At 40.9% G+C, this 27,424-nt stretch overlaps 1 protein-coding gene across 6 annotated transcripts in view; it reads right to left on the bottom strand.

Annotated features, from left to right (window-relative positions):
* Positions 1-27,424, bottom strand: part of MYO6 (myosin VI) — a 130,499-nt gene that overhangs the window by 59,358 nt on the left and 43,717 nt on the right. For all 6 annotated transcript variants that reach the window (XM_065400855.1, XM_065400856.1, XM_065400857.1 and 3 more), the window contains exons 11-14: positions 26,089-26,233; positions 13,782-13,939; positions 11,742-11,833; positions 4,340-4,412 (exon numbers count right to left, since the gene is read on the bottom strand). In XM_065400855.1, coding sequence (XP_065256927.1) covers positions 4,340-4,412; positions 11,742-11,833; positions 13,782-13,939; positions 26,089-26,233 — 468 coding nt within the window. The remainder of the gene's footprint in view (positions 1-4,339; positions 4,413-11,741; positions 11,834-13,781; positions 13,940-26,088; positions 26,234-27,424) is intronic.

Here is a 27,424-nt window from a genome sequence, read left to right as displayed (position 1 = left end):
CATAAATTCCTGCCATGAGCAAGGAGCTTTTAGGGGTGAGGCCGTATCCAAAAAAGGAAAGACTAGGTGACGCCAGAGACTGAAAACCTATCTAGAAGAAATAGAAAGTATAACATCTGAAAGCTAAAGATTACCCGGAGTGGAAAAAAGAAATGCAGACAGCTCCACAAGGAATTAAAAAGAATGGTTATTTAAAAAAAAAAAAAAAAAAAAGAAAAAGCTATGAAAGACTGGTTTGGGAGAGAAGGCAAAGAGCTTGAACAATACTTACATAAAGTAATGCTAGAGGGCTTTTTCAGAAAGTCAGATTACTATCAAAGAAGTTAACACCTATAACAAGTCAGCTACATCATGCTCAGGGGAACTATATAGTAGATAAAGATCAAAAGCTTAAAAGATGGAAAGAATATTTTCATCAGCTATTGAACACGAATAGTCTTTGAGGCTATCAACTGTGAAGGCAACAACGAAGGAAGACACATATTGGAATCAGAAACTGCAATCATGCCCCTGAAAAATCAACAAGACACCTGATACAGCTCCTTTACAAACTATTCAGGAACAAAGGGCGAAGTCCCTGAAAACTGGCAATACTAAATTATTGTATCGCTCTTTTAGAAAGGGGAGCTGACAGATTATGACAACTACAGAGAAATAAGTCTTATAAGCATTCCTAGCAAGGTATTCGTAGAGTGATTCTCGGCCAAATGAAAAGAAAAGCAGAGGAAATCCTTTCTGAGTAACTAGCTGGCTTTAGACCTGGATGGTCCACCATAGATCAGTGATTTGTATTGCGTCAAATCTTTGGGGGAGGGGGGCAGGAGAGAGAGATCAACGAATCTATTTTGCACATTCGTTGACTTTCAGAAAGTATTCAAGTCCGTTAACAGAGAGGCTCTGTTAAAAGTACTCAAGTGGTATAGTTTTAGCAGGAAATTGATTCAAATATCGCAGTGTCTGTACAGCCTAGGTTGGCATGCAGTAAGAGTCAGTGGGGGGTCGACAGAGTGGTTTGAAGTGAAAAGGGGAGTCAAACAGGGATGCGTACTCAGTCCAATACTCTCTTAGTAACATCGGTGGAGGCTCCAAAATATTGGGGAGAAATTATCCATCACCTTGACTTTGCAGATAATATTGTAATGATACTCCCTGCGGAGGAATGCAACCAAGAAGCAGCAACTAACTTGTACACAACATCCAAAGAATGGGGATAAAAAAACAAATGAACGAAAGACCAAACTAATGGCAACATCAAAAATCAAGCAACAGGCTAAACTAGTCATCAGTGGTGTAGTAACCAAACAAGTAGATGGTTTATGCTACTTGGGTTCCATCATAACATATAGCAAATGATGTGAAGATGACACAGAAAGGCAGACAGCTATTGACAACGAATGTTCGCATGCCTGAATAAAAATGTTCGGATAGTTAAATCAATGTCTGTGACAGCTAAAACTAGATTTATATAAAACACTCATTGTACCCACATTACTTTATGGTTGTGAAGCATGGGTACTGACAAAGAACCTGGAGCAAAAGCCACAAACATTTGAAAAGAGGTTCCTGTGCTGTAGGCATAGGTGCTGGAACTAAGGTGCTGGGGATGCGGCAGCACCCCCTAGCTCAAAGTGGTTTTCATCATTTACAGTTTGGTTCAACAGCTCTCAGCACCCCCATTATACAAATTGTTCCAGCACCACTGGTCGAAAGTGTAACAACACTAGATAAACTAAGAAATGGCAGCATCCACAGAAAAGTGAAAAAGTGCAGTGAGTGACTACAATCGTCAAAAGATGCTAACTACAATGGTTTGACCATGTCACTAAAATGACCCCATACCGACTGCCAGCAATTGTTCTCTGTGGAAGAGTGCATGGAGAGAGAGAAGACAGCTGTATAACACAGTATATAAAACCATCCAGGCAACACCTTAACAACAGGCTCAAATGGCAGCTCAAAACAGGTTTGCGTGAAATCTGCTCACAACCTTGGCCCTACCCAACCTTGGCTTTGGAAAAAGGAAAAGATGATGATTTGAAAAGTAACTGTCTAAACCAACATAATCTACCTTTATTCTGTACCCTATTCAAATATTACTTACAGATGTTCACTGCAATTCCTGCCCTGCCTTAATTCTATTATAGGAAACTATATTAAATTCAGAGATTTAGGCAGAAGAATCCTTTATTCCCAAGATCCGGTGTCAGGCAGGAGTAGCATCTCCACTGAGGCAGAGAACAGTGAGATTTACAGACATATCAAATCAACACTATATTTAAGGAGTCTACTGATTATAAATTATCAGATGTCACTGGAAGTTGGAACATTTTGGAAGGTGCAATATAAAGCAATACTCACACATCTCAGTCTCATATGGCTCCTTTTTTGAACAGTGAGCAACACAAAAAGCAAAGCCTCAAATGAAAATGTATTTTTATATAGAAACCAGTGTTGTTGTCTTTTCTCATCCATTTAACTAAGATAACAGAAAGTCCTTTTCTGCTTCCGGGGCACATTTGAAAAAAAATATGCATCTGAAATAATTAAAAATGATTTTTTTTTGTAGGAATTGGAACCTCCTTGAGCCATGACAACATTCATGGAAATTTACCCATATCAGACTACCAGATGGGGCTGGTTTGTGTTCATATAACAAGACAGCACTTTTCTTGCTGCTACCCTTTAGGTTTTCTTCCCTGGATCATCTCCTACTGTTCTGTCAGCAGCCAGCAGTCATCTTTGCCTGACATGGCTACCAGTGGCCAATGAAGAGCCAGTGATGCATGTCCATGTCTGCCTTGGAGGAAAGATATCTGAACACAGCTATAGATGCTCACAAGGAACCACCAGTGGTGACTTTGCAACTGATGCCAGATGGGAGTACCCTGCCATCATCACTGCTTCCCTAGATGGGTATCCTGAAGCTACCACAGTCAATGCTGCACTGAATTGCATGTCAAAGTCAGTTTCTCTCTTCATCATACTGGATAACCCCAATTAGGGTAACAGAAGTTGGGAGCAGATAAACCATTTTAACCCTCTCACCACATACTGAAAGCAATAGCAATACCTAAAAAGCAACAGAGGGTCCTGTGGCACCTTTACGACTAACAGAAGTATTGGAGCATAAGCTTTCGTGGGTGAATGCCCACTTCATCAGGCTTGCGTCTGATGAAGTGGGCATTCACCCACGAAAGCTTATGCTCCAATACTTCTGTTAGTCTTACAGGTGCCACAGGACCCTCTGTTGCTTTTTACAGATTCAGACTAACACGGCTACCTCTCTGATACTAAGCAATACCTACGTTTTTATTTTGTTTTTAATTCACCCTGTTCAAGCAACAAGTGTAAGGGGAAAAAATCTGACAAAAAAATTAAATACAAACATCTCTGCTTTGGTTCACAGATCTTTTAATCTCCTTACACAACAAAAATATTGCTCTGTATACCTCACATTATCTGCTTTGATTAGTTTACCTGGAAAATTCCACATGTTCACCACTCTCAGATAATAAGATCTTCAGGGCAAGTCCGATATCTGAGCATTTATTTATATGCACCCATCACAGTGAGACTCCATTACTGATTGGGGTTCTGTGTGTTACTATTATATAAATAGGGCAGAAGAATCTTCCCCGAATTAATTTCTGCCAGAACTATTGGCCTACTCTCTGCAAAAACAAACTTGCAGAGATTCTGATGAAATCTCCACCTTTGACCCTCAGCAGGAACAACTCAGGCTACGTCTTCACTACAGGGGGGGGGGGGGTCGATTTAAGATACGCAAATTCAGCTACGCGAATAGCGTAGCTGAATTCGACGTATCACAGCCGACGTACCCCGCTGTAAGGACTGTGGCAAAATCGACCTCCGTGGCTTCCCGTCGACGGCGCTTACTCCCACCTCCGCTGGTGGAGTAAGAGCGTCGATTCGGGGATCGATTGTCGCGTCCCGACGAGACGCGATAATTCGATCCCCGAGAGGTCGATTTCTACCCGCCGATTCAGGCGGGTAGTGTAGACCTAGCCTCAGTGAGCAGAAGTAGGCAGTACTTAGAGAGGTGAAGGGTCATCTGCAACAATGGCCACAAGAAAATAAAATAAAATAAATATGCCCTGATCTTGCAACTGCATCAGTGAAGAGACCTCTGAATCCACACAGACACAGTTGCAGCATCAGGGACTAAAACTCCAGAGCAGGATCCACAATGCTGGGATGGTCACTGATATGACAAAATTACTACACTACTTAACATATTTTGTCTATTCTATTGAAAGTCACTGTGCTCCAGGACCATAACACTTTAATGACACAGTATACATGTTTTTCAAGCACATACCTATACAGTCCTGATTATCTACATAGTGCACTTCATTGACTCCTAGATCTTCTTTCTGGTAAAGTTCTTGTTCCTAAAATAGAAAAAATAAAAATATTTAGGGGAAAATACCGTTTGCCACAGTTTTTCCCATGCATCAAAAGAGACAATTTTAACTTCTCTAATGACAATGAATAAACAAACAGGAGATTTTAAAGTGCTTGGATACAGCTTAATATAGTTCCAATTCCATTTCCTTAACACTAACAATACAATATGTATTTTAGATAAATTAGGATAAAGCACTTCAGTGAGATGTCAATATTTGGCTTGAGAATATTACTTTCCAGTGTTAGAATCATTTGGAGTTCAACACTTTGTGAAAAATAATTAATATGAAAAATTAACAACAGGAAAAACTGATCTTTAAATTTAATTTATTTCTAGTTTCTTAGCAGGGTTACTCGATTACTTTCCAACATATATGCAAGAATTTTAAAAAGTCTAAACAATATATTCTTGATTAAAAATAATGACTTCCTAAAATGAATACAAAAATATTCTAAAAAGCTCTGAATCCCAGTTTAGAATGTCACAATAAACCTGATGAGAAAATTATGATCTTTTCTCTTTCACACCTTCAACATAGGGTATTTTATATTACAGTATATTTTAAGTGCCAATTTGAGCATTCTGATGATCATAAAAGTTTCTCCTGTGCTGTGATTCTTAATGACATGTGAAATGGTTCTAAGAACCAAGTGCAACTAGCACCACACAAAACATTTTTAAATTCTTAAAGTTTCAGAAATATATTTCAGAAAACATTAAGATATTTTTGTCCATTAAGCTACATCTCAGATACATAGCTCCTTTGTGCCTTCAGCCACCCAAAGTGTGGTAGTAGATGGCGCATGGAGATTATAAAATGAAGAGGTTTTGTTTGTTTTTAAAAAAGGGAACATTTAAAACATTTTTAAATCAACCTTATAAACTTTTGGAGTTCCCTCCCCAATTTCTAAGTTCTAAAATTATATAAAATACATTAAGACTCAATCATTCTTCCTCCTTTCCAACTTCCTCCCTACCTGTTCCCCCTCCCCTTTTAAAAAAAATATACTTTTTTCCAAACTCAAATTGATTTTTAATGCTACCCAGACATAACTGCAGGACACCTTGGACGATAAACTGCTTAGCTTTAATTTTTCTATTTGAAATTCAATTGGGAGCATTAAACATTTCCCAGCTGTGCTTTTACCACCATTTATATTACACAGGGCCCAAACAGGACTGTGGATCTATTCTTTTTCCATGAAAAATGGACATCAAGATAGAAGACAGAGATTATTACATGAAAAGTTAACCAATAAGTTGTGGCCCTGGGTGCCCCTCAATGCCAAATGGCAGAGGGCCCACCATAATGCAACTCATATCAGGCTTGAAACACTCAGTACACACAACACACAGTTGTCTTAAGAGGCATATAAAAAGGTGTCATGTAAGGTATCATATGGAAACAGACTAGTGACACACTGTTCCCAAAAAGCATTGTGTACAGGCTGTATAAAAAGAGTTATATGTGTGTGTGCTGGAAATATATGTTCTTCAAGTGTGTTTGGAATTTTTTTTTTTTTTTTTTTTATATGGAGATATCTGATCTCCTAGAACTGGAAGGGACCCTGAAAGGTCATCGAGTCCAGCCCCCTGCCTTCACTAGCAGGACCAAGTACTGATTTTTGCCCCAGATCCCTAAGTGGCCCCCTCAAGGATTGAACTCACAACCCTGGGTTTAGCAGGCCAATGCTCAAACCACTGAGCTATCCCTCCCCCCGATAGAAGGAAGGCAGTGCATACACCAAGCCTAATAAAGGAATGTAGATTGGCATGTCTGGCTGGCTTGATTACAGAGTACAAGGAAAGTATATTTACATATAAGGTAAACAAAGCCATCAAGCTAATGAGTGGCAAAGGAGACAATTTAGTAAGCACACCGGGGCGGCGGGGGGGAAGCTTTCCTGGCTCTTGAGACAGAGACTATGGATTTTTGGTAATAGAAGGTGCGGAAAGACATTTTAGATAACCATCATTTAGGGAACACAGGGAACAGCACTCTCTGAGCCTGTGAAAATTTGATTCCTTGGCCAGGAGGACCAGAGATGCTGGTAACTTGATGTACGTGAGGAAACTAACTTGTAACAGTTTGTAATGCTAAAATCACATTTTAGACACCAAAAAGCGTGTTTTGTTTGCAACCATAGCTGTCTCTTTTTCCCTTGCTTATCATTTAAATCTCTGTTCTTTGTAAATAAACATATTCTTAGTTTTACTATAAACCATCTCAGTGCTGTTATATTGAAGTAAAATGTGAATCTTCAGCTAAGCTAATAGGCTGATGTGTGCTCTGTCTCTTTGGAAGCATTGAATTTCATAATTTCTGTGGGTGTCCAGTGAATACACCAGGAGACATCTCTGGGGAACTCAGGAATTGAGGTGAATTGCTTGTTACCTACAAGACAGTTTAAACTGGCAGGTTCTCGAGGAGTTTGCTGGCAAGGCAGACAGGCTGGACTGGCAGGGAGCTGACACACAGCTTAGCAGCAGCAGAAAAGCTCTCACTTGCTGAGGCAGAGGGGTAAGACAGTGGCTTACAGTTCTGGGAGTCCTGATCAGAACATCACAGTGGTGTGGTCTGGACAGGATTTACACACTGCCGACTGGTTGACTGATGTTCACATTTCAAGCACTGATAAAGTAGATTTTATGTGAGAAGGCTGAGAACAAGTCAAAAACAGTTACAGTTTGTTGTTTTCTGTTTATTTCAGGCAACGAAAGAAAGAATAAAACTGAGCAACAGTGAAACATCTATGAAACTAGAAATAGCCAGATTGAAGGCTGAACAGAATGATAAAGAATGAGCAGGTGTGACAGCAGTGTATGAATACCAGAAGTGGGAAGCTGAAATGAGAGCCAGTGGGAGGCAGAAAGACAACAGCAAGGAGAAGCATACCAGAAAACCCTGGAAGAGGAGACAGCTGCCCATTAGAGAAACATGGAACTGAAAAAATGGGCAGCCCAAAAAAAGGGTAGGAAAGACAGTGTAACCTGAGCTGGTAGGAAAAGCATAGACAGATCCCAAGTGTTCCCTCTTCAGAAGGAACACACAGCTGAGATAAATTATCCCCCGAATACAAAGGATCAGATTGTATTGAAGAATACTTCTGTACTTTTGAAAGACTGTGCAAATTACATAAAATTCCAGAAGCCCAGAAAGTGCCCACAGTGATTGCAAAGCTCTCGGGTGAAGCATTAAATGTGCTTAATGAAGTGGAAACTGAACAGAGTTTGAAGAATGATGAATTTTAAAAGGCTGTGTTGCAAAGGTTTCAAATTACCCCTGACGTGTACAGGGTGAGATTTAGAAACCTCCAAAAAGGTGATGAATCACAGAGAATTTGTGTGTAAAATGTGTGATTTGATGAGCAAAGGGGGAAGGGGCTGATTATGACAAGTTATTTGACCCCTGTGCATAAGGGCATTTACTGAGCATTTGCTCTGAGATCAGAGAAGCCATTTGGGATAAAACTTTAGGTTCTGTACAGGAAGCAGCTGTACAGGATCTAGCTGTTTCCTATGAACAAGACAGAGCATCCAGTGGGTGCATGCCACAAAGAGAAGGGCAAAAAGCCTGGTGTAAAGGGGAGACTCCATTTCACCCTAGGAAAATGTAGGGTGGTTGGAGCCCAGAAACTCCCGAGAGCCGACGCATCATGGTAATCACATTTACAGACCCTAGAGGATGGTCTTAGAAGGTGTTACATATGAAACTCCACTGAACACCTGAGGAACAGTTGCCCTAAGCAAAGGGAATCTAAGCCCACATACCACCCAGCCCACATCTTTAGCAGAACAGAAGGTGGGGGGCATGTGATAAGAAAAGGGAGTGGACAAGCTGGAAAAGACAGACTTGTGAATGACCTAGAAGCTTAGGAGATGGTAATGAATACATTTGCTCTGACTCTAAAGCCAATGTGTGCTCCTGATATAAGAAATGAGCCTTCCTATAGCCACTGAACTAGCTCTGTAAATGCAGATGTGGAGAAGGAAATACTAGGATCTCTTTCATAGAATTAGAAGGAGCATACCCCTTAAAAGATGCAAGACACTCTGAGAATAAACTATCCATCAAGAAAGTAGCTAGTGCCAAGATACAATTAGCTCCATAGAATGCCTACTGGCTTACCTATGGATGTTTATATCTTTCATTCAAAATTTTCAGCCAGTATGTATGCAAGCAAATTAAAATTCAAAGGCAGTGGCTCCAGACATCTAAAACTCCACACATAGGCTGTAGAGTTTGAGGTACTCAGGAATCCCCACAGGTCCATAGTAAACCTTTCAGGTAACTACAAAATTCACCTTGTTGAAGGCATCAAGAAGAATAAATAGAATAAATTAAGTTTAGAATTTCTATGCCAAGCTGTTCTAAAAATATGAAATAGAAAAAAGAGTTAAGGTACTTTTCAGGGGATATGAACTCATGTTTTCAAACTTCTGATCTTGCAAATATCTTGTCCTATAACTCCGCAAACTTGTGGCAAAACACTATTCCTATATGTCACCAGTCCACAAGGACATTCAGCCAGATTGATTTACTTCTGACAAAATTGGAGGGAGGCATTCAGATAGAGCTTGTAAGAGAAACTTAATTAAACTTTAGATACATTTTGGAGAAATCATCCTCTCTCCACAATGTTATATTTCATTTAAATGTAGTAACAAACTCTAAAGCCATCTCACATTATAAGTCACTAAATGAAACCCAATCTAAAGCGTTCAAATGATTAAAATTATTTGATTATATACTCAAATGCCACTTTCATCTGTACAAAGCTTGCAAGCTCTGAGTATGCATCAATTACTGTTTTTCGATGTACTGTAATTTTAATTAAATATTCTTCCAAGCACTCACACGAATAGGCAGAGAACAGCTTTTTTTATTTCCTTATTATTGGCCTGTCTTAGCAAATTTGTGTCTGCAATAGACTGCTAGGCATATTGCTAAATATATAATCTTTCTTTTGGCCACGATCAGGAGCGCCGCCAGCTTTTCTGAAATGCCGCCCCCCCCCACAGAGGCGGCGGAAGGTCCCGCCGCGGAAATACCGCCGCGGTCGCCGCCCCCGAAATCGCAGCGCCCTAGGCGACCGCCTAGGTCGCCTAATGGGTTGCACTGGCCCTGGCCATGATAGGCTTTAACCCAGCACATGTGACATGTGAAGCAGCTCAAATAGTATCCAAACTTTAGCACTATAAACAATGTTTAATATTTAAAAAGATAAAAGGGTCTGCTTGGCTTTAGTATATCTTCAAGGTAATTGCAGTACAATAACTATTTGCTCAGAAAAATGCTACTCAGTATAATCTGACCTTTTACCTAGTTTTCTAGTATGCTTTATAAAGTAATAAACATTTGCTATTTGTAATTGTTCTCTGAAAGTACTATCTCACAGAGATGACAAAGTCTTATCTCGCCTTCAAAAGTAAAGCTTGTATGTCCCTTCTAACTTCAATCCCCTAGAAAAAAAGGGCTACCACTAGATCGAACCCAAAAGAGTTTTAGTTATTGTTAGCTTCCTTTTTTTTTTTTTTTAAGTGCTTACTGCTATCAATAATTTAGTGAGTCTTATAAAGGAAGTACATTACATTTAAATACAGCTAGTAAGACTGATGAGAATATTAGCTCCAAGCCCTGCTACCTCCATACAATCTCAGACTATCAGGACAACATCTATCCAACAGAAAATCCAAGAACTCCAAAAGCTCAGGATGTTTGTAGGTGATTAAATATCATCATAGTGACCACAAGACTTTAAAAAGGTTTTTGGCCTTGGAATTTGAAGCATTTTCTTAATGTTCCTGCCATGCTGAGGAAAAAAGGTACTAAGACAAGAAAAATCATCTCTCTCACAAGTCTGATGAAAACCTGATTTTCCAACAATTTAGTCACCGATGCAGTTTTACTTAAAACAGCTCTATCTGGGAGTTCATCCAGAAGTTCTTAAACCATGATTACAAAGTCACTTTTCTGATTGCATGGTGGAGTTTGATATTCTCTTTCAGTGACTTACATAGCAAATGTTCTCAGGTCACAAGTCCTAGATACACAGTCCTAAAATTAAAGTTAATTAGTTCCTGGGGATGAAACTGTGCCAAAGCAGCCAGCTTCTTTCTTGCCCTGAGCTTCTAAAAAGCCTGGGTCACTTAATCCAGTGTTCAGGGGAGCCTCTTCAATCTGCCCAATCCATTACTCTTGTTCTTTAGGAATATGATAAACTGTTTTGACCTCTTATGCTCTTATCCCTTTCCTACCTAACTCTTCAATATTACAGGCAGACACAAGATAAGGAGCTGTTTCTGAGTCTTGCCCTTCTCAGACTGCCCCAGCCAAAGTACCAATGGTCCTTTTCAGAGTTTAACCAGCAGTTTATCCAATCATACTGGTTTTCAACAAAGTCTTTTCAATATGCAGCAGAAGTGCAACCTGAACACAAGTGTTATTTTAGTTCCCCCCCACACACACACAATACTTTGAAGTCCTAGATCAGGTTCAAACATACTGATTTCATGAGCACTACCTGTTGAGAATGGGTCACATTTGATAGTACTATTTGAGGAGAAAGTATTTCTTAATTGAGAGCTAATTGAATTCTGAAAGCTAAGCAAGACAGTTGGAGTAGTGCCAAAAAACTTGTGCAGTCATGGGGCACATGCAGTTTAATAAGGGCCTCTGAACTCTCTCCCCCCCCTTCTGCACGGGGAAGACAAGGAAAGCCACAAAAATGGTGCATTTTAGATTTCACCTTGTAGTCCTCTTTCAGATCCCTCCTTAGAAATCTTCTCTGCCACAATGCCTACACTAAACAACGGTTAGGCATTTCGTGTGCTGTGACCAGTTTATCAAACTGACTAATATGTCATTGTTTCCTGGTGTTTCCCACCCCCATCTGTTGCCTATAATCTCATACTCAGATTGTAAACTCTTCAGATCCAGGACTGTCTCCATTGTATGTCTACTCTGGCCTCTAGATGCTAACACACTACAATTAATAATAATAATTGCTTAGTACAGGAAGATGTGAGGTGCATTAATGCATGTTCCCAAAGATGAACAAAACACCAACCAACTCAAACTGGGAAATAATTTGACATATTCAACAAAAATGCTTCAACCAAGAGCAAACTACACTTCTCAAGTATACACCTGACTCTACACTATAACAGACACACAAAAGTTCTTTAATTGTAATTAAAAGGAAAATGAACAAAATTTATGGAAAGCATTGCTATTTCACATACCCTTATCTTAATTTTCTTTTCAGAAAAGTCAGTGGGTTACTCAGACATGAAGTGGGATATAAATTACCTCTTTCAGAATCCTTTCATTGAAGAATTGCTGCAGCTTTTCATTACAGTAGTTAATACAAAACTGTTCAAAACTGTTGTGTTCAAAATATTCTGAAAAACAAAACGTTAAACTGCTTTGAATTATGATAAATTAGTATTCTGAAAATTTAGTTATATAATGTTGGGGGGGGGGAAAGGTTAGTAGAGTTAACATTTTAACATGAAATCTTTTGTTCAGATCCATGACAAGCATATCGAATGAAGTGGTTTTACTGAGTCTCATAGTACCTGTAATAAGTTGGGTATAAACCAGAAATAAAAAGGACGTGAAAGTTCATGTTTCTGGAACCAATAACTTGCAGTTATATCTGATCTCACACTCTCCATTACAAGTTATTACTATTATTATACACAGCAAGAATGCAGTGGAACAAGGCCCTTATCTCCACACTACCACCTGCCACCCTGAAGCTACTTCACAGCACAGCCCTTACAAGAGCCATACCACCTGTGGCTCCCCTGGCCATCACTATGGTGGCTGATATCCACATTACCCTCCTTCTGTTGGTGGTGTGCATCCTCACCAGGAGTGCTTCCACCGACTGAAGAGGGGCAGTGCGGGGGGCTGAGAGCCAAGGCTCGCAGCTCCCCATGGAGAGATCTGCTGCCCCCTAGGCTCTCAGCTCCCTGCTGGGAAGGGGGGGGGGGGGGGAGAGACAGCCGCCCAGGCTTCTCACCTCCCTGAGTGGGGAGCCTCTAGGCAGCAGCTCATCTGGGAGTGGGGAGCCGGGAGGTGGGGCCGATGGAGCCGTGAAATTGACAAGAAAGCCTGGCAGCCGATGTAAGTAACGCAATGTCTACATAGACACTGCACAGCCCTAACTACACCAACATAAGAGCTACACCTCTCGTGGAGGTGGAGTTATTATGTTGGTGTACTAGCGCACTTACATCGGCGGGACAAGGCTGTAGTGTGTACACGGACATAATTAGTTTGATGTAAGCTGCCTTATGTCGATCTAAGTGTGTACTATAGACCAGGCCTTAGTCTCTTTCTCATACAATCTTAGGGGGAGTGGAGTATACTGACTGATATGCAGATAAGAAACTATAAGCACATTCAGTGCTGCTCCTGATCTCATTGGTAGTCCAGAACCAGACCCCACTCAAGGCTTTATCTTGAGGAAGGCTTGGGCAGCTCAGTACAGCTTTATACTGACACCTCTAAAGAGGAAGGCTCCCCTCAGAATAGTGAGTAGTCAGTGCTGCTGTTAAAACTAGAGAGGGTCATGGAAAGGATCAGATTTTTATCAGTAAAGGTTGGTAAATGTCAATTAAATTAATGAAAAAATACTTCCATAGATGATAATCAAAATTTACACGTAGACAAATTAAGAAAAATGCTACTTAAGAACATGATTTAAGGACATTTACTCTGTATATTTTGACATGTGATGTAGCCAATTTGTTTTAATGGTTATAAAACTAACTTTTTGACTCTCAACCTCTACTGTCATTAAATAATTATTGTATGACCCCTCATCCCCAGTAGCTTCCCACATCTGTGAACCTTTAAATCAATTAAAATTGAAAATAATCCTTAAAAATAAATGTCTATATTATCCACCAAAACTGTAAAAATCAAATTCTGCCATGCCTAGTCTGGGAACTTTCTTGGACTCAAACTGCACAGGCTGGACAGAGCTACACACAGGAAAAAGTGGTGTCTGTGTAGACACTCCAGTGTTCTGAAGTCCAGTTTCAAACAAATAAACCTGTCCAGCTTCACATTTGTGATTTAGAGATTCTGTTAATATCTTGAGAAACTCCCCTATAGCTTCGTATCTCAGAATTATCATTAATATACCATTGTACCTACCCACAGTGTGTGCACACATACACGAATGATAAAGGACAAGAAAACCCAAGAACTTTCTACCACAAAATCATGTATGAATCACTGCATCTCTGATAGCAGTAGAATAGGTAGAGCTGATTAAATAATCTGGGAAACATGAAACTGGCACACAGACAGACAGACAGACAAAAGAGCACTTACCAAAACCAGCTATATCTAGCACGCCAATGAAGAAAGAGGAGGTCTCAAATGGAAAACACTGGTTTACTCGGTTTACCACATGATCAAAAAGATGACTATATACAGTTTTAGCCAAGGCATCACGTGCATTGTTTGCTTGTTCTACTTTCAAGGGTACCCTACAAAACAAAACACAGAGACATCATTAAGTTTCAGAATCTTTTCACTGTTAAGCATTTGAGACTACAAGAATGGAGGAAGACGTCTTTTGGTTAAGGCACTGGACTAGAACACTGAAAACCTGGATTCTAGTGCCAATTCAGACACAGCCTTCTTGTGTGATTTTGGGTAATTCAATCACTCTGTGCCTAACTACACTATCTGTAAAACATAGATAAATCTTCCCAATGTCATAGGAGTGTTGTGAAGATAAACTCAGACACCCATAGGGATAAGTGCCATAGAAAAGCCAATAAAATAAATAAATACACTTCAATGTAACAAAATATTCATCAGCTGCCACCATGATGGTGTCATGATTTTATTTTTGCTTTGTGTTTATTTATTTATTATAGTTTACTATGCTTTTACAAAGACCAGGACATCAGTTTAACAGTAATTGGGGGGGTGCGAAACTGGACATAAATCTAAATATAAATGACAATTTGTTTATATGCTAAAAAGGAAGGGCTGTTGTTTTTTTTAATAGTCTGGAAAAGGAGAACACGTCCTTTGGTTTTTCTTCTTTTAATTTTACATGCAATGTGCTTTTCCCAGCTTCACATTGTTTTCTTGGTTTTACTGTTTAAAAAGTTGATTATGACTTCAAATGTTACGAAATACATGATGAAAAAGCACATTGGGTAAATCCAAAACCAGTTAAGTAAATCTAAGTTTAAATGTATTTTAAAATGTCTATTTACCATATTGGCTTTATGAAGTAGCTATCTAATCTCCTGAGAATGCAAGTCTTTTCAAAGCTAGTTGAAAGATTTACATATGAAAAATTACATAAGAATGAAGTATTATATCATCTGGACATCACAAAAATATAGATATATCTACAGAAATCCATCAAATAGTCAGATATTCATATGTGCAATAAGTTATACATTTATTACTAGAAACCAATGTACAACTAGATGTGTGGGGAAAGACATCTAAAACAAGGAAACGTTTAGCTTCACTAGAAGTCAAAATATGGAAAAAGATTTTTTTTTAATATATTTTAATATGGTAAAAAACCCAAAACACACGCTCAGGCCCCAGTCCTGCTGCCACTGAATCAAACTGCAAAACTACCACTACCTTCAATGGTGCAGGATCAGGCCCTTAAAAGAGCAAAATTTTGCATGGAACTGTTAAGCCCCCAGCAAAACCTGCTGTAAACCTCTTTTAAAAGAAAATTAGAATACAATATTGACAGTGCTTTGCTGATAATGGCTATTACAATTTTGTGCAGGGTAAGAAAGGCATGGAATTTAATTTTTCTTAGGAGAACAACTATATGTCTTAGTGTTAAAAAAGATCAGTGATGAAGTGGGATGGACTGAAGGGTAAGGGCATTGGCAGTGGTGCTGGAACTAAGGGTGCTGGGGTTGCTGCCACACCCCCTGGCTTGAAGTAGTAATAACAAATGCATGGTTTCCACGGTCTCCATCATCAGGACCCCCACTACTAAAACTGTTCTAGCTTTGGTATTCAAATATGGAGCTTTTCAAACGGACAAGAATCTACTTATCCCCAGCCCCCACAACTAAAATATGTGCTGCTGACATCCATGTAAGAGGTCGTAGTTTTCATAATTATGAAGCATTAACTACCCTACCACCCCTACAGGGCTCTTTTTCAGTTAGGGTTGAGAAGAACTGGCAGGTCAGAGTGAGAAAGCTTACACAGTGCAGCTGTCCATGTTATACTCGTTCTGTATACCCATAGCAGAGTTAGTCTCCTTTTACAAGCACTCATTCTCTTGAAAAAAATGTGTTTTCAAAGACAATACTTCTAATGTCTGAGATCACTTTCTATCGTAAATGATAAATTAGGAAAGCAAAGACTCCATTCACTATGGACAACTGCAGCTACATTACATTAGATAGTAATTAGCCTTAACACACAATCTCTTCTTCCACTAAGTATCTCCTGATTTATCTTATGGTAACAAGTACTGACAGTAATCTTATCTTATAAATAGAGGCAAGGTACCTTTATATTCCCTTTTGATATATTTAAGAGATCAGCCTGGTAATCTTCACAGCAATTCATGTCAACTGCAGTTCTCTTATATAATCAAGTATACCATATTTATTTAAGGATGTAATTATTTTAGCTATAAAGTATGTAAATGGTTATAAAAAACTGAGATGTTAAATCATTAACATGTGTAGCTAAGAAACTGCTAGGGTATTTATTCTATTAAAAATATTAGAACTACTCAAGATTGAACTACTGCAGCAATATTAATTCCAGGACTGCACAAAACAACTATTGTGAGCACCTACTGCAAACAGAAGAAACCCATGGAAAGAGAGAAATCTGGTTCTACAAATGCATTTTTCACAACTTAAAATGCACAAAAGAATTACAATATAGTGTCCTGACATTGCATTGAGATGACGGAATGTGGTTGGAGAGTTATTAGGTACTGACACAGAGTAATAATGCAATATCATCAAACTACTTGCTATCTTTCTTCCCTCCCAATCCCTCCCTCTCTCACATCCTGTTGAGCAGAAAGTATAAGAGTGGTCTCTTTCTTCCCTTTTCTTGGTTGCAAGGAAGTAAAGGAATTTTTCTTTTTCTTTCCACTTTGTCCTTCTCTCCTCACTTTCCATACTTCTAGGAGAAAAGGGAAGAATTCCCTCTCCCACATTTTCTGGCTTCTGGGATGAAGCAAGAGCATTTCCTACAATACGGGTTATTTGATCAGTGCTCCCTATATCATGCTGTGTAGGGAGACTTTTTTGTGATCCAAAATCAGATCTAGATTGAGGTAGTAGTCCCAACTGTTAGTAGTTTGTGAACTCTAGGTTGTAAAAGACTGCTTTACTCCAAGCAGTACTACTCCAAGACTAAGCATAAGAAGCTAGAATGATACCATTTGAAAACATTTTACACTGTATCATCTTCTCCAAGTATATCACCTATTTCACCTTGCACAGTTCTTGTCTCGAAGGATGCATGGAGGGAGAAAAGCTGAGTAACCAAAGATACCAAGGTGCATTAATTTTGAGAGGAATATCAGATTTTGTATCTGAACACATTATTTCTATCTGTAGATTTTCTGGCTATGCATTGCAAGACATCAGCCATTGCTCTTTCAGGGAAGCTAACAAGGACAGATACATTTAGTGTCACTGACAAGTTCCCTTGGCATGGCCACTTCAAAATAATATTTAATAAATCTATGAAGAGAGCATTTAACATCACCCTTCTTGATGGCTCTATTGTGCACTGCAGAACATAACCTTTTCTATGCTCTGAGCAGAGCTATTTCAGCTGAGCTATTTCTTCGTGTGACCTACTAATTCTCTCAGAAAACAGAAACGGAGAAACCATGAACATTTTTTAGGATATACATTTCTTTAAATCTAGAAGAAAGCATTTTTGTTTAATTATTATAAGTATTAAACACAGGTTTAACCAATTATTTTTGAAACTATTTCACTGGTAAAACCTAGATATTTCATGAAAATCTAGTGCACACTAATCTGCGTTCATTATAGATTCAATAAGGCACAAGGGAAAGAGATAAGTTTGTTAATGTGTGGTTTTCTTAGCTGAATAAGTTTAGAATAAGGCTGGAGCAGGGGGCTTAATGCAATGATTTCAGGTCTGCAGAGCTCTTCTTACTAATCCACAGAGTAAAATATTGTGAAAACTAAGCAGTAAAAGATCTACTGGCATAATAGTACAGCCACCTTTCAAACAGCATCTGTTAACATTGTGTCAGAGTTACCAATGAAAACATGCTAGTCAGAAAGAACATAGCTGGACTCCTACCCCAAGGGGAGTATGCAGGTCTGGCAGTTAAAAAAAAAAAAAATACCGGTCATTTTAGTTGTAAATTGAGCAAATTTGATCTGGAAAACCATTATTACAGTTATTTTTCAGAGAAGTACCACCATAGAGACATTTGGAACAGCTTCCATATGTGGAGAGGCTAAAAAGATTAGGGTTGTTGATCTTAGAAAAGAGATAACTAAGAGGGGATACGACAGAGGTCTATAAAATCATGAATGGTGTTGAAAAAGTGAATAGAAAAGTGTTATTTACCCTAACTATATTTCAGGGGGTCACCTGATGAAATTAATAGGAAGCAAGTTTAATACAAACAAGAGAAAGTATTTTGTCACACTGAGTACAATTAACTGGTGCAACTCATTGCCAGGAGATGTTGTGACGGGCAAAAGTATAGCAGGGTTCCAAAACAAAAAACAAAAAACAAAAACAAAAAACGAACTAGGTAAGTTCATGGAGGATCATCAATGGCTATTAGCCAAGAGGGTTGGGGATTCATCCCCATGCTCGGGGTGACCCTTAACATCTGACTACCAAAAGCTGGGAGAGGAAGACAGGGACGGATCATTCCATAATTGCCCTATTCTATACACTTCCCCTGAAGCTCTGGTACTGGCCACTGTTGGGGACAGGATACTGGGATAGATGGGCCTTTGGTATGTATGGCAGCTCTTATGTTCTTAAACATTTGGGGAAAGCTGGTCCTGTCTGCTCCAGAGGATTTAGAACACTCCTTCACAGATGCCCCCCTTCCTATTTCCAACCCCATTTTAATTTTTACCAGCAGTGGCCATCCTGAAGTTCTCACTATTGAATCCCCTTCCCATACACAATGACAAGCAGGATGAAGTGTTCACATCACTGCCTAAAGATTCCAATCATTTATTCCGGGTGTGGCCAAACTTACTGACCCTTTGAGCCACATACAACAATCTTCAGAAGTTCGAGAGCCAGGATGCATCTGCTGGGGCTCAGGGTTTTAGCCACGGAGGAGGCACCTGACAGGGTTCAGGGCTTCAGCCCTGCTCCTATTGAAGCCCCGAGATGACCTCCTGCCCCGCTGGGGAGAAGCCCCTACCCCACCACCCTGCTGCAAGGCGCAGAGATCCCGAGATCCCCCCCAGTCTGGTGGGGAAGCGTGGAGAGGTTCTGCAAGCCGTACTTTAATGGTAACAGAGCTGCATGTGGCTCACCCCTGGTTTATTTTAACTAGAAATGAGAGGAAAAGTCACAAGTGAACAGCCACTTAGGCCTGGTCTACACTACGAGTTTAGGTCGACTTTAGCCGCGATAAATCTGGATTCTAGTGCCAATTTGGACACGTTCACACGACGAAGCCCTTTCTTTCGACTTAAAGGGCCCTTTAAACCGGTTTCTTTACTCCACCTCCGACGAGGGGATTAGTGATAAAATCGGCCTTAGGGGGTCGGAATTGGGGTAGTGTGGACGGAATTCGACGTTATTGGCCTCCGGGAGCTATCCCACAGTGCTTCATTGTGACCGCTCTGGACAGCACTCTCAACTCAGATGCACTGGCCAGGTAGACAGGAAAAGCCCCGCGAACGTTTGAATTTCATTTCCTGTTTGTTCAGCGTGGAGAGCACAGGTGACCACGCAGAGCTCATCAGCACAGGTAACCGTGATGGAGTCCCAGGATCGCAAAAGAGCTCCAGCATGGACAGAACGGGAGGTACGAGATCTGCTCGCCATATGGGGAGATGAATCAGTGCTGGCCGAACTCCGAAGCAGTAAACGGAATGGCAAAATATTAGAAAAGGTCTCCAAGGCCATGAAGGAAAGAGGCCATAACAGGGACGCACAGCAGTGCCGCGTGAAAATTAAGGAGCTAAGGCAAGCCTACCACAAAGCCAGAGAAGCAAACGGAAGGTCTGGGGCTGAGCCGCAAACATGCCGCTTCTACGCGGAGCTGCATGCCATTCTAGGGGGTGCAGCCACCACTACCCCAACCGTGTGCTATGACTCCCTCACTGGAGAAACACACAGGGAAGAGGGTTCGGAAGAGGAGGATGGAGGAAATGTAGATAGCTCACAGCCGCAAGGAAGCGGAGAAACCCGTTTCCCCAACAGCCAGGATATGTTTGTCACCCTGGACCTGGAACCAGTAACCCCCGAACTCAACGAAGACCCTGAGGGCACACAGGGGACCTCTGGTGAGTGTACCTTTGTAAATATTACACATGGTTTAAAAGCAAGCGTGTTTAATGATTAATGATTAATTTGCCCTGGCAATCGCGGCCAGTACAGCTACTGGAAAAGTCTGTTAACGTGTATGGGGATGGAGCGGAAATCCTCCAGGGACATCTCCAGAAAGCTCTCCTTCATGTACTCCCAAAGCCTTTGCAAAAGGTTTCTGGGGAGGGCTGCCTTATCCCGTCCGCCATGGTAGGACACTTTACCACGCCAGGCCAGTAGCACGTAGTCTGGAATCATTGCATAACAAAGCATGGCAGCGTATGGTCCCGGTGTTTGCTGGCATGCAGACAACATCCATTCCTTATCTCTCTTTGTTATCCTCAGGAGAGTGATATCATTCACGGCCACCTGGTTGAAATGGGGTGATTTTATTAAGGGGACATTCAGAGGTGCCCATTCCTGCTTTGCTGAACAGAAATATTCCCCGCTGTTAGCCACGCGGTGGGGGGAGGGGTGAAATGATCATCCCAGAGAATTGGGTGTGGGGGAGGGGAATTAGTTGGGTTTGTGCTGCATGTTAACCCTGAAACCGCAGCCCCTCCTTTTACATTGCAAACCCATTTTAAATGGCCAACCCAACGGGTGCTTGGTATCGGAAATGAGAGCACTAATGTTTCAAACCATTCCCACGTGTTAAGAAGGTTAAAAAAGCCAAAAGACTGTGTCTTACCATGGCTGCCTGCAAGCTGAAATCTGTGGCCTGGCACTGCGTGAGTGATCTCTCACACCAAACCGGCAGGCCCTCAATATAAGAGGAAAAATGCGACCTTGTAATGAAAGCACATGTGCTGTGTAATGTGAACAGCAAAATTTAACGTGAAAGAGTGTACCCATTGTTCTCTAAAATGTGTCTTTTTTAACCACCTCTCCCTTCTCCTCCACCAGCTGCAAATCTTTCTCCTTCACAGAGGCTAGTGAAGATTAGGAAGAGGAAGCGAAGGACACGTGATGACATGTTTACAGAACTACAGACTGCCTCCAACGCTGACAGAGCACAGCAGAATGCGTGGAGGCAGTCAATGACTGATTATAGAAAAGCCCAATATGAACGAGAGGAGAGGTGGCGTGCTGAATCGCGGGATGAACAGAGCAAGTTGCGGGCTGAAGATAATAGGTGGTGTCAGCTTGCAGACAGAAGGCAAGAGTCGATGCTCCGGCTGCTGGAGCATCAAACTGATATGCTCCAGCGTATGGTTGAGCTGCAGGAAAGGCAGCAGGAGCAGAGACCGCCGCTACAGCCCCTGTTGTAACCAACAGCCCTCCTCCCCAAGTTCCATAGCCTCCTCACCCAGACGCCCAAGAACACGGTGGGGGGGCCTCCGGCCACCCGGTCACTCCACCCCAGATGATTGCCCTAGCATCAGAAGGCTGGCCTTCAATAAGAGTTAAAGTTTTAAACTGCAGTGTGTCCTTTTCCTTCCCTCCTCCCCCACCCATCCCGGGCTACCTTTGCAATTATCCCCCTAGTTGTGTGCTGAATTAATAAAGTATGCATGAACGTGAAGTAACAATGACTTTATTGCCTCTGCAAGTGGTGCTCGCAGGGGGGAGGGTAGGGGAGGGTGGGGTGGTTGGTTTACACGGAAGTAGAGTTAACCGGGTGGGGGGGGAGGGGCGGAGGGTTCATCAAGGAGAAACAAACAGAAGTTTCACACCGTAGCCTGGGCAGTCACAAAACTCGTTTTCAAAGCTTCTCTGATGCGCACCGCGCCATGCTGTGCTCCTCTAACCGCCCTGGTGTCCGGCTGCGCGTAATCAGCGGCCGGGTGATTTGCCTCAACCTCCCACCCTGCCATAAATGTCTCCCCCTTACTCTCACAGATATTGTGGAGCGCACAGCAAGCAGCAATAACAATGGGGATATTCTTTTCGCTAAGATCTGAGCGAGTCAGTAAGCTGTGCCAGCACGCTTTTAAACGCCCAAATGCACATTCCACCACCATTCTGCACTTGCTCATCCTGTAGTTGAACAGGTCCTGACTCCTGTCCAGGCTGCCTGTGTAGGGCTTCATGAGCCATGGCATTAAGGGGTAGGCTGGGTCCCCAAGGATCACGATAGGCATTTCAACATCCCCAACGGTTATTTTCTGGTCCGGGAAGAAAGTCCCTTCCTCCAGCTTTCGAAACAGAGCAGACTGCCTGAAGACACGAGCATCATGTACCCTTCCTGGCCAGCCCACGTTGATGTTGGTGAAACGTCCCTTGTGATCCACCAGGGCTTGCAGCAGCATTGAAAAGTACCCCTTGCGGTTTATGTACTCGGTGGCTTGGTGCTCCGGTGCCAAGATAGGGATATGGGTTCCGTCTATGGCCCCACCAGAGTTTGGGAATCCCATTGCAGCAAAGCCATCCACTATGGTCTGCACGTTTCCCAGAGTCACTACCCTTGATATCACCAGGTCTCTCATTGCCCTGGCAACTTGGATCACAGCAGCCCCCACAGTAGATTTGCCCACTCCAAATTGATTCCCGACTGACCGGTAGCTGTCTGGCGTTGCAAGCTTCCACAGGGCTATCGCCACTCGCTTCTCAACTGTGAGGGCTGCTCTCATCTTGGTATTCTGGCACTTCAGGGCAGGGGAAAGCAAGTCACAAAGTTCCATGAAAGTGCCCTTACGCATGCGAAAGTTTTGCAGCCACTGGGAATCGTCCCATACCTGCAGCACGATGCGGTCCCACCAGTCTGTGCTTGTTTCCCGGGCCCAGAATCGGCGTTCCACGGCATCAACCTGCCCCAGGAACACCATGATTTCCACATTGCTGGGGCCTGTGCCTTGTGAGAGGTCTATGTCCATGTCAATTTCCTCATCACTCTCGTGGCCACGCTGCAATCGCCTCCTCGGCTGGTCCTGGTTTTGCTTTGGCATGTCCTGGCTCTGCATATACTCCAGGACAATGCGCGTGGTGTTCATAGTGCTCATAATTGCCGCGGTGATCTGAGCGGGCTCCATGATCCCAGTGCTAGCTATGGCGTCTGGTCTGAAAAAAGGCGCGAGTGATGACATGGCGTACAGGTACAGGGAATTAAAATCAAGAAAGGTGGCTGTGCATCAGGGAGAAACACAAACAACTGTCACACAGAATGGCCCCCCCAAAGATTGAACTCAAAAGCCTGGGTTTAGCAGGACGTTGATTTGACAGAGGGAGGGGGGAAGCAAATGAATACAGAACAAATCTATTTTTTACATCTTAAGACGACGGTGCAGCATGACTGATAGCCCTCGGCATCTTCTGGGTGCTTGGCAGCAAATACTGGGCGCTTGGCAGTAGCCTTCAGGCCTATTGCACGATCTGCTGCTCAGGGAAGACTCTGCTAATGTGCGATGAGCCAACAGGGCGCTTGGCAGAAAATGGCATACTACGACTGATAGCCATCATCGTCATTGTGAAGGCAGCAGGATGGGGGACTGGGGGACATACGGAGTTCCAGCCACTGCTGGACTGACCATGTCTGCCCAGGTGCCCATGATTGACAGCCACTGCTGTACGACGAGGACGGTTACCAGTCGTAATAAACCATCTACTGCCAAAAGGCAAAAGGCAAGGGCTGGTGCAATGCAGCCCTACGGCTGCCAGCCCCATGGCTGCCAGCACCCAGATCGCCGATGAAGGCTACCAGTCATGCTGCACCGTCTACCGCCAAAAGGCAGTTAGCTGCTGCTGCTGTGTAGCAATGCAGTCCCACGTCTGCCGGCACCCAGATGACATATGGTGACGGTGAGCTGAGCTGAGCGGGCTCCATGCTTGCCGTGGTATGTTGTCAGCACAGATAACCCAGGTAAAAAGGCGCGAATCTATTGTCTGCCGTTGCTGTGACGGAGGGGGAGGGTCCTCACGACATGTACCCAGAACCCCCCGCGACACTGTTTTGCATCATTCGGGCATTGGGATCGCAACCCAGAATTCCAATGGGCGGCGGAGACTGCGGGAACTGTGGGATAGCTACCCATAGTGCAATGCTCCGGAAGTCGACGCTAGCCTCGGTACTGTGGACACGGTCCGCCGACTAGAGCACTTAGAGCATTTTATGTGGGGACACACACAATCGGCTGTATACAACCAATTTCTATAAAACCGGCTTCTATTAATTCGACCTAATTTCGTAGTGTAGACATACCCTTAGTATAATGTAGTAGTGGGAGAAAAAGATGCAGGCTAGAGAGCACACATATTGTGGGGTGCAGAATCAATCTTAACAGAAACCTAAAATACTGTATCAGCATTAGTATGGTTCAAGCCTGGAGACCATTCTAAATAGTCTTCAGTTGGGAAGCAGGCCTCAGTGTTACCTACTTTAAAAAAAATCTCTGCAGCAGTTCAAACAGCAGACTTACCTACATTCATGTAAGCAACTCCATTACATCCTTAAAGTTCAGAGTATGACCAGAGAAATGCCAGTGTTCCAAAGTGTTTTAAGATCAATTTTTCACCTCATAAGTATGATAGAATATAAATGTACATTAACTAACTTGCTGCAGTGCTCAACTTAAACTCAAGACCATAGCGTGATACACCAAGGTTAAACCAAATTATTGCTCATGTTACAAAACCATTTGCTATTTTGTATAGATGTACAACACTTACTCCATTTTTGAAATTATGACAATATTTAGTGCTACAAAATACAAAAAAGATATCAATAGTAATGAGTAGCATTTTAAATCTCAAGTGATATAAATATTTAATAAAAATCTATATAATAAACACTTTTAAAAGGAACTACTGTTTTTTTAATGTGTTATTACTATTTACACAAGTAAATTCAATAACCCTTTTAATGGCTAAAGCACATTTCTTTCCATTTTAGTTTGTCCTCTTGTTCTATTTTTCTAACATTCCTAATGAAACAAAAGCTAACTGTGCAGTTTTCTTTAAGTCTTTGTTGATGCATATAAACCGCAACTGTATACACAGTTCTGCAAACACCATTTGCTGCAGTAGTTAACTGTTTAAACAGTAGAAGCTCAAACTTCGTTGCCAAGAAACTGGAAAAATCACCCATTTTTCTGCAGACAATCATAAAAATTTTATATTTAAAAATAAAAACAGTTTAAATTCTGGAGGACATTCCCAACAAGATTATAGCAATCATATATTAAAGTTTTAGGCCTAATATTAATTAACAGTGCCAGGGTCCCCTTAAATGAATATTTGTTAACACAGAAAATTAGATATTTTGAGATGTTTAAGTATGGATTTAAGAAGTTACTGTTATACATTTAGATTTAATGCCAACTTCATTGATACAGAAGTTTAAAAAAAATTCAAAAAACTTAGTCAATTTTAATTTATTTAAAATTATTACTTAATCATAATACTGTAGAGCAATCACATTATCCTTCAAAATGAAAGCAGATATAAGAACACAGAAAGGTAACAGGTACATTTTAGATCATTTAGTAAAATCAAAGTACTATAATAACCACCACAAGCAACCAGCACAACCACCATTACTTACAAGCTAATATTTTTCACTTCCATCTCCATTTGCATCTTGAAAGGTGCTGCACACTTTTAATTACAACACTACGTTTTCCCTTAACTTTTAAGTAATCATTGTTATGCTAAAATTGATTCAGTTTGTACTTAAAGGTGGTTAAGCATGTGCCTTAGATCATTTGACCTTTCTCAAATGTATAAGCAAAGGGCTGAACTCTCTAAACAATTTATTTCAGTGATGCTGCTTATATTGTATTAAGAGAGAGAGAGAGAGAGAGAGAGAGAGAGAGAGAGAGAGAGAGAGAGAGAGAGAGAGAGAGAGCTCTCATAATTGCTACTTTTCTTACACAGATAGTATCCAATTCCTACAGTTGAAGGTGGGGGTAAGAGAATAAAAACTGGTATGGTGGTAGGCATTTTATTTACTGTTTCAAGCACTTTGGTATCAGGAAGTTGACTATCTTATTAAAGCAATGAGAAGGACTTTGATGCAGATTTCTCAGTCTATGTTTTAGAGACTGTTTACAGACAAACAGATGTATGTTGAACAATGCAGAGTTATTAATTTAAAAAAATCTATAATCACTTTTACCATTTATTTTTAAATGGGCTACTTTTGCATTTACAGCTGAACAGTGGAGTGTTCTGAACTTACTTTATAACTGTTCCTTTGGTGCCCCCTGCTGTTGTAAGCATGACTCTGGTGGTTAAGCTGACACGCAGATCATCCTGATCCAAACCTAGCAATTCTGCACAGTATTCTAGAGACTGACTAGATTTGTTCTTCAGAATGCATCCACCTAGTGAACAAATTAAGAAAGATGTTACAACAAAAGCCAGCTGAGATGACAATTAGTGACTACTTATTTAAAAAAAAAAAAAAAAAAAAGGATGAACTCAGAACTGTCGACCGATCAATAGCCACCTTTATATTATTGATAATTTAGTGATTACACGCTATTTACTGAGATGTGCGACAGAAGTTTGAGAAACATAAACAAGTCATATAATGTTATATTAATATGACATTTTTGTATTCACAAATCCCCTTTTTACTATAAGAGAAACAGCTCCAGTCTGCAGTCTAGGAGCAGAACAGGACCAGAAAGAAAAAGAAACACTGCAACCTGAAGATCGATTTTCCTAACCCATAGAATTCTCGACATCAAAGGATGTATTTCTTGGTTCCAAAAACTAAAGATATATAAAACTACCAGCTCTTAAAGAAAGGATTATCTCAGAACATAGAAAGAGTTGGAGAAATAAAGGTTAATGTTTGATAATGTACTGTAGTTGTTTATACTCTTCCTAATTAGTTATTGTTATACTGCTTTATTGTATATATTTTGATAGCTATTTTAGAAAGACTTTTTAAAAGTTTCCTATGTTTGTAAATATTTCACCCATATATTTACAAGTCTAACAAAATTATTACATATCTTAGTTCTTATTTCACTTGATGGTTGTTGCATTTAATTTCTGAAGCAGTTTTTCCCCACATGCCATATAATAAATCAAACTTTACTATCTCAGAAACATGGCACTAAACATGATAACCCTGACATTAGTTAACCATAAACTTATATATGGTACACAAGAAAAATAAGGGTTGACTTGGCAGAAACGACACTAGTTTCCATTAAATGCTTTCTTTGACAAATGCACAGTGAAGGATTTTCCAGCATTACCATGTTTCATGATGCTGTAAAGTGTAATTAGAGTAATAGATTTTTAAGGCCAAACCTGTCTGTACTATAGCAATTCTCTTATAAAGACAACCAGCCTTGATTTAAAGATTTCCAAAGCAAGAGAATCCACCACATCCTTAGGTAAATTGTTCCAACTGTTAATTACCTTCAGTGTTAAATATTTATGCTTTATTTCTACTCTGAATTAGAATCTGCTCATAGACCCACAACAGTTTAGCAAGGCCTTGACATTAAAATCAGCATTTTCCCATAGTTAAGGTTTCTGTATCTTCAAAAAATAAA

The sequence above is a fragment of the Emys orbicularis genome, chromosome 3 (assembly GCF_028017835.1).
Source record: "Emys orbicularis isolate rEmyOrb1 chromosome 3, rEmyOrb1.hap1, whole genome shotgun sequence".
In the NCBI taxonomy this organism is placed as follows: Eukaryota; Metazoa; Chordata; order Testudines; family Emydidae; genus Emys; species Emys orbicularis.
Note: the sequence above shows the minus strand (reverse complement) of the source record. Positions and strands in the feature narration are given on the sequence as shown.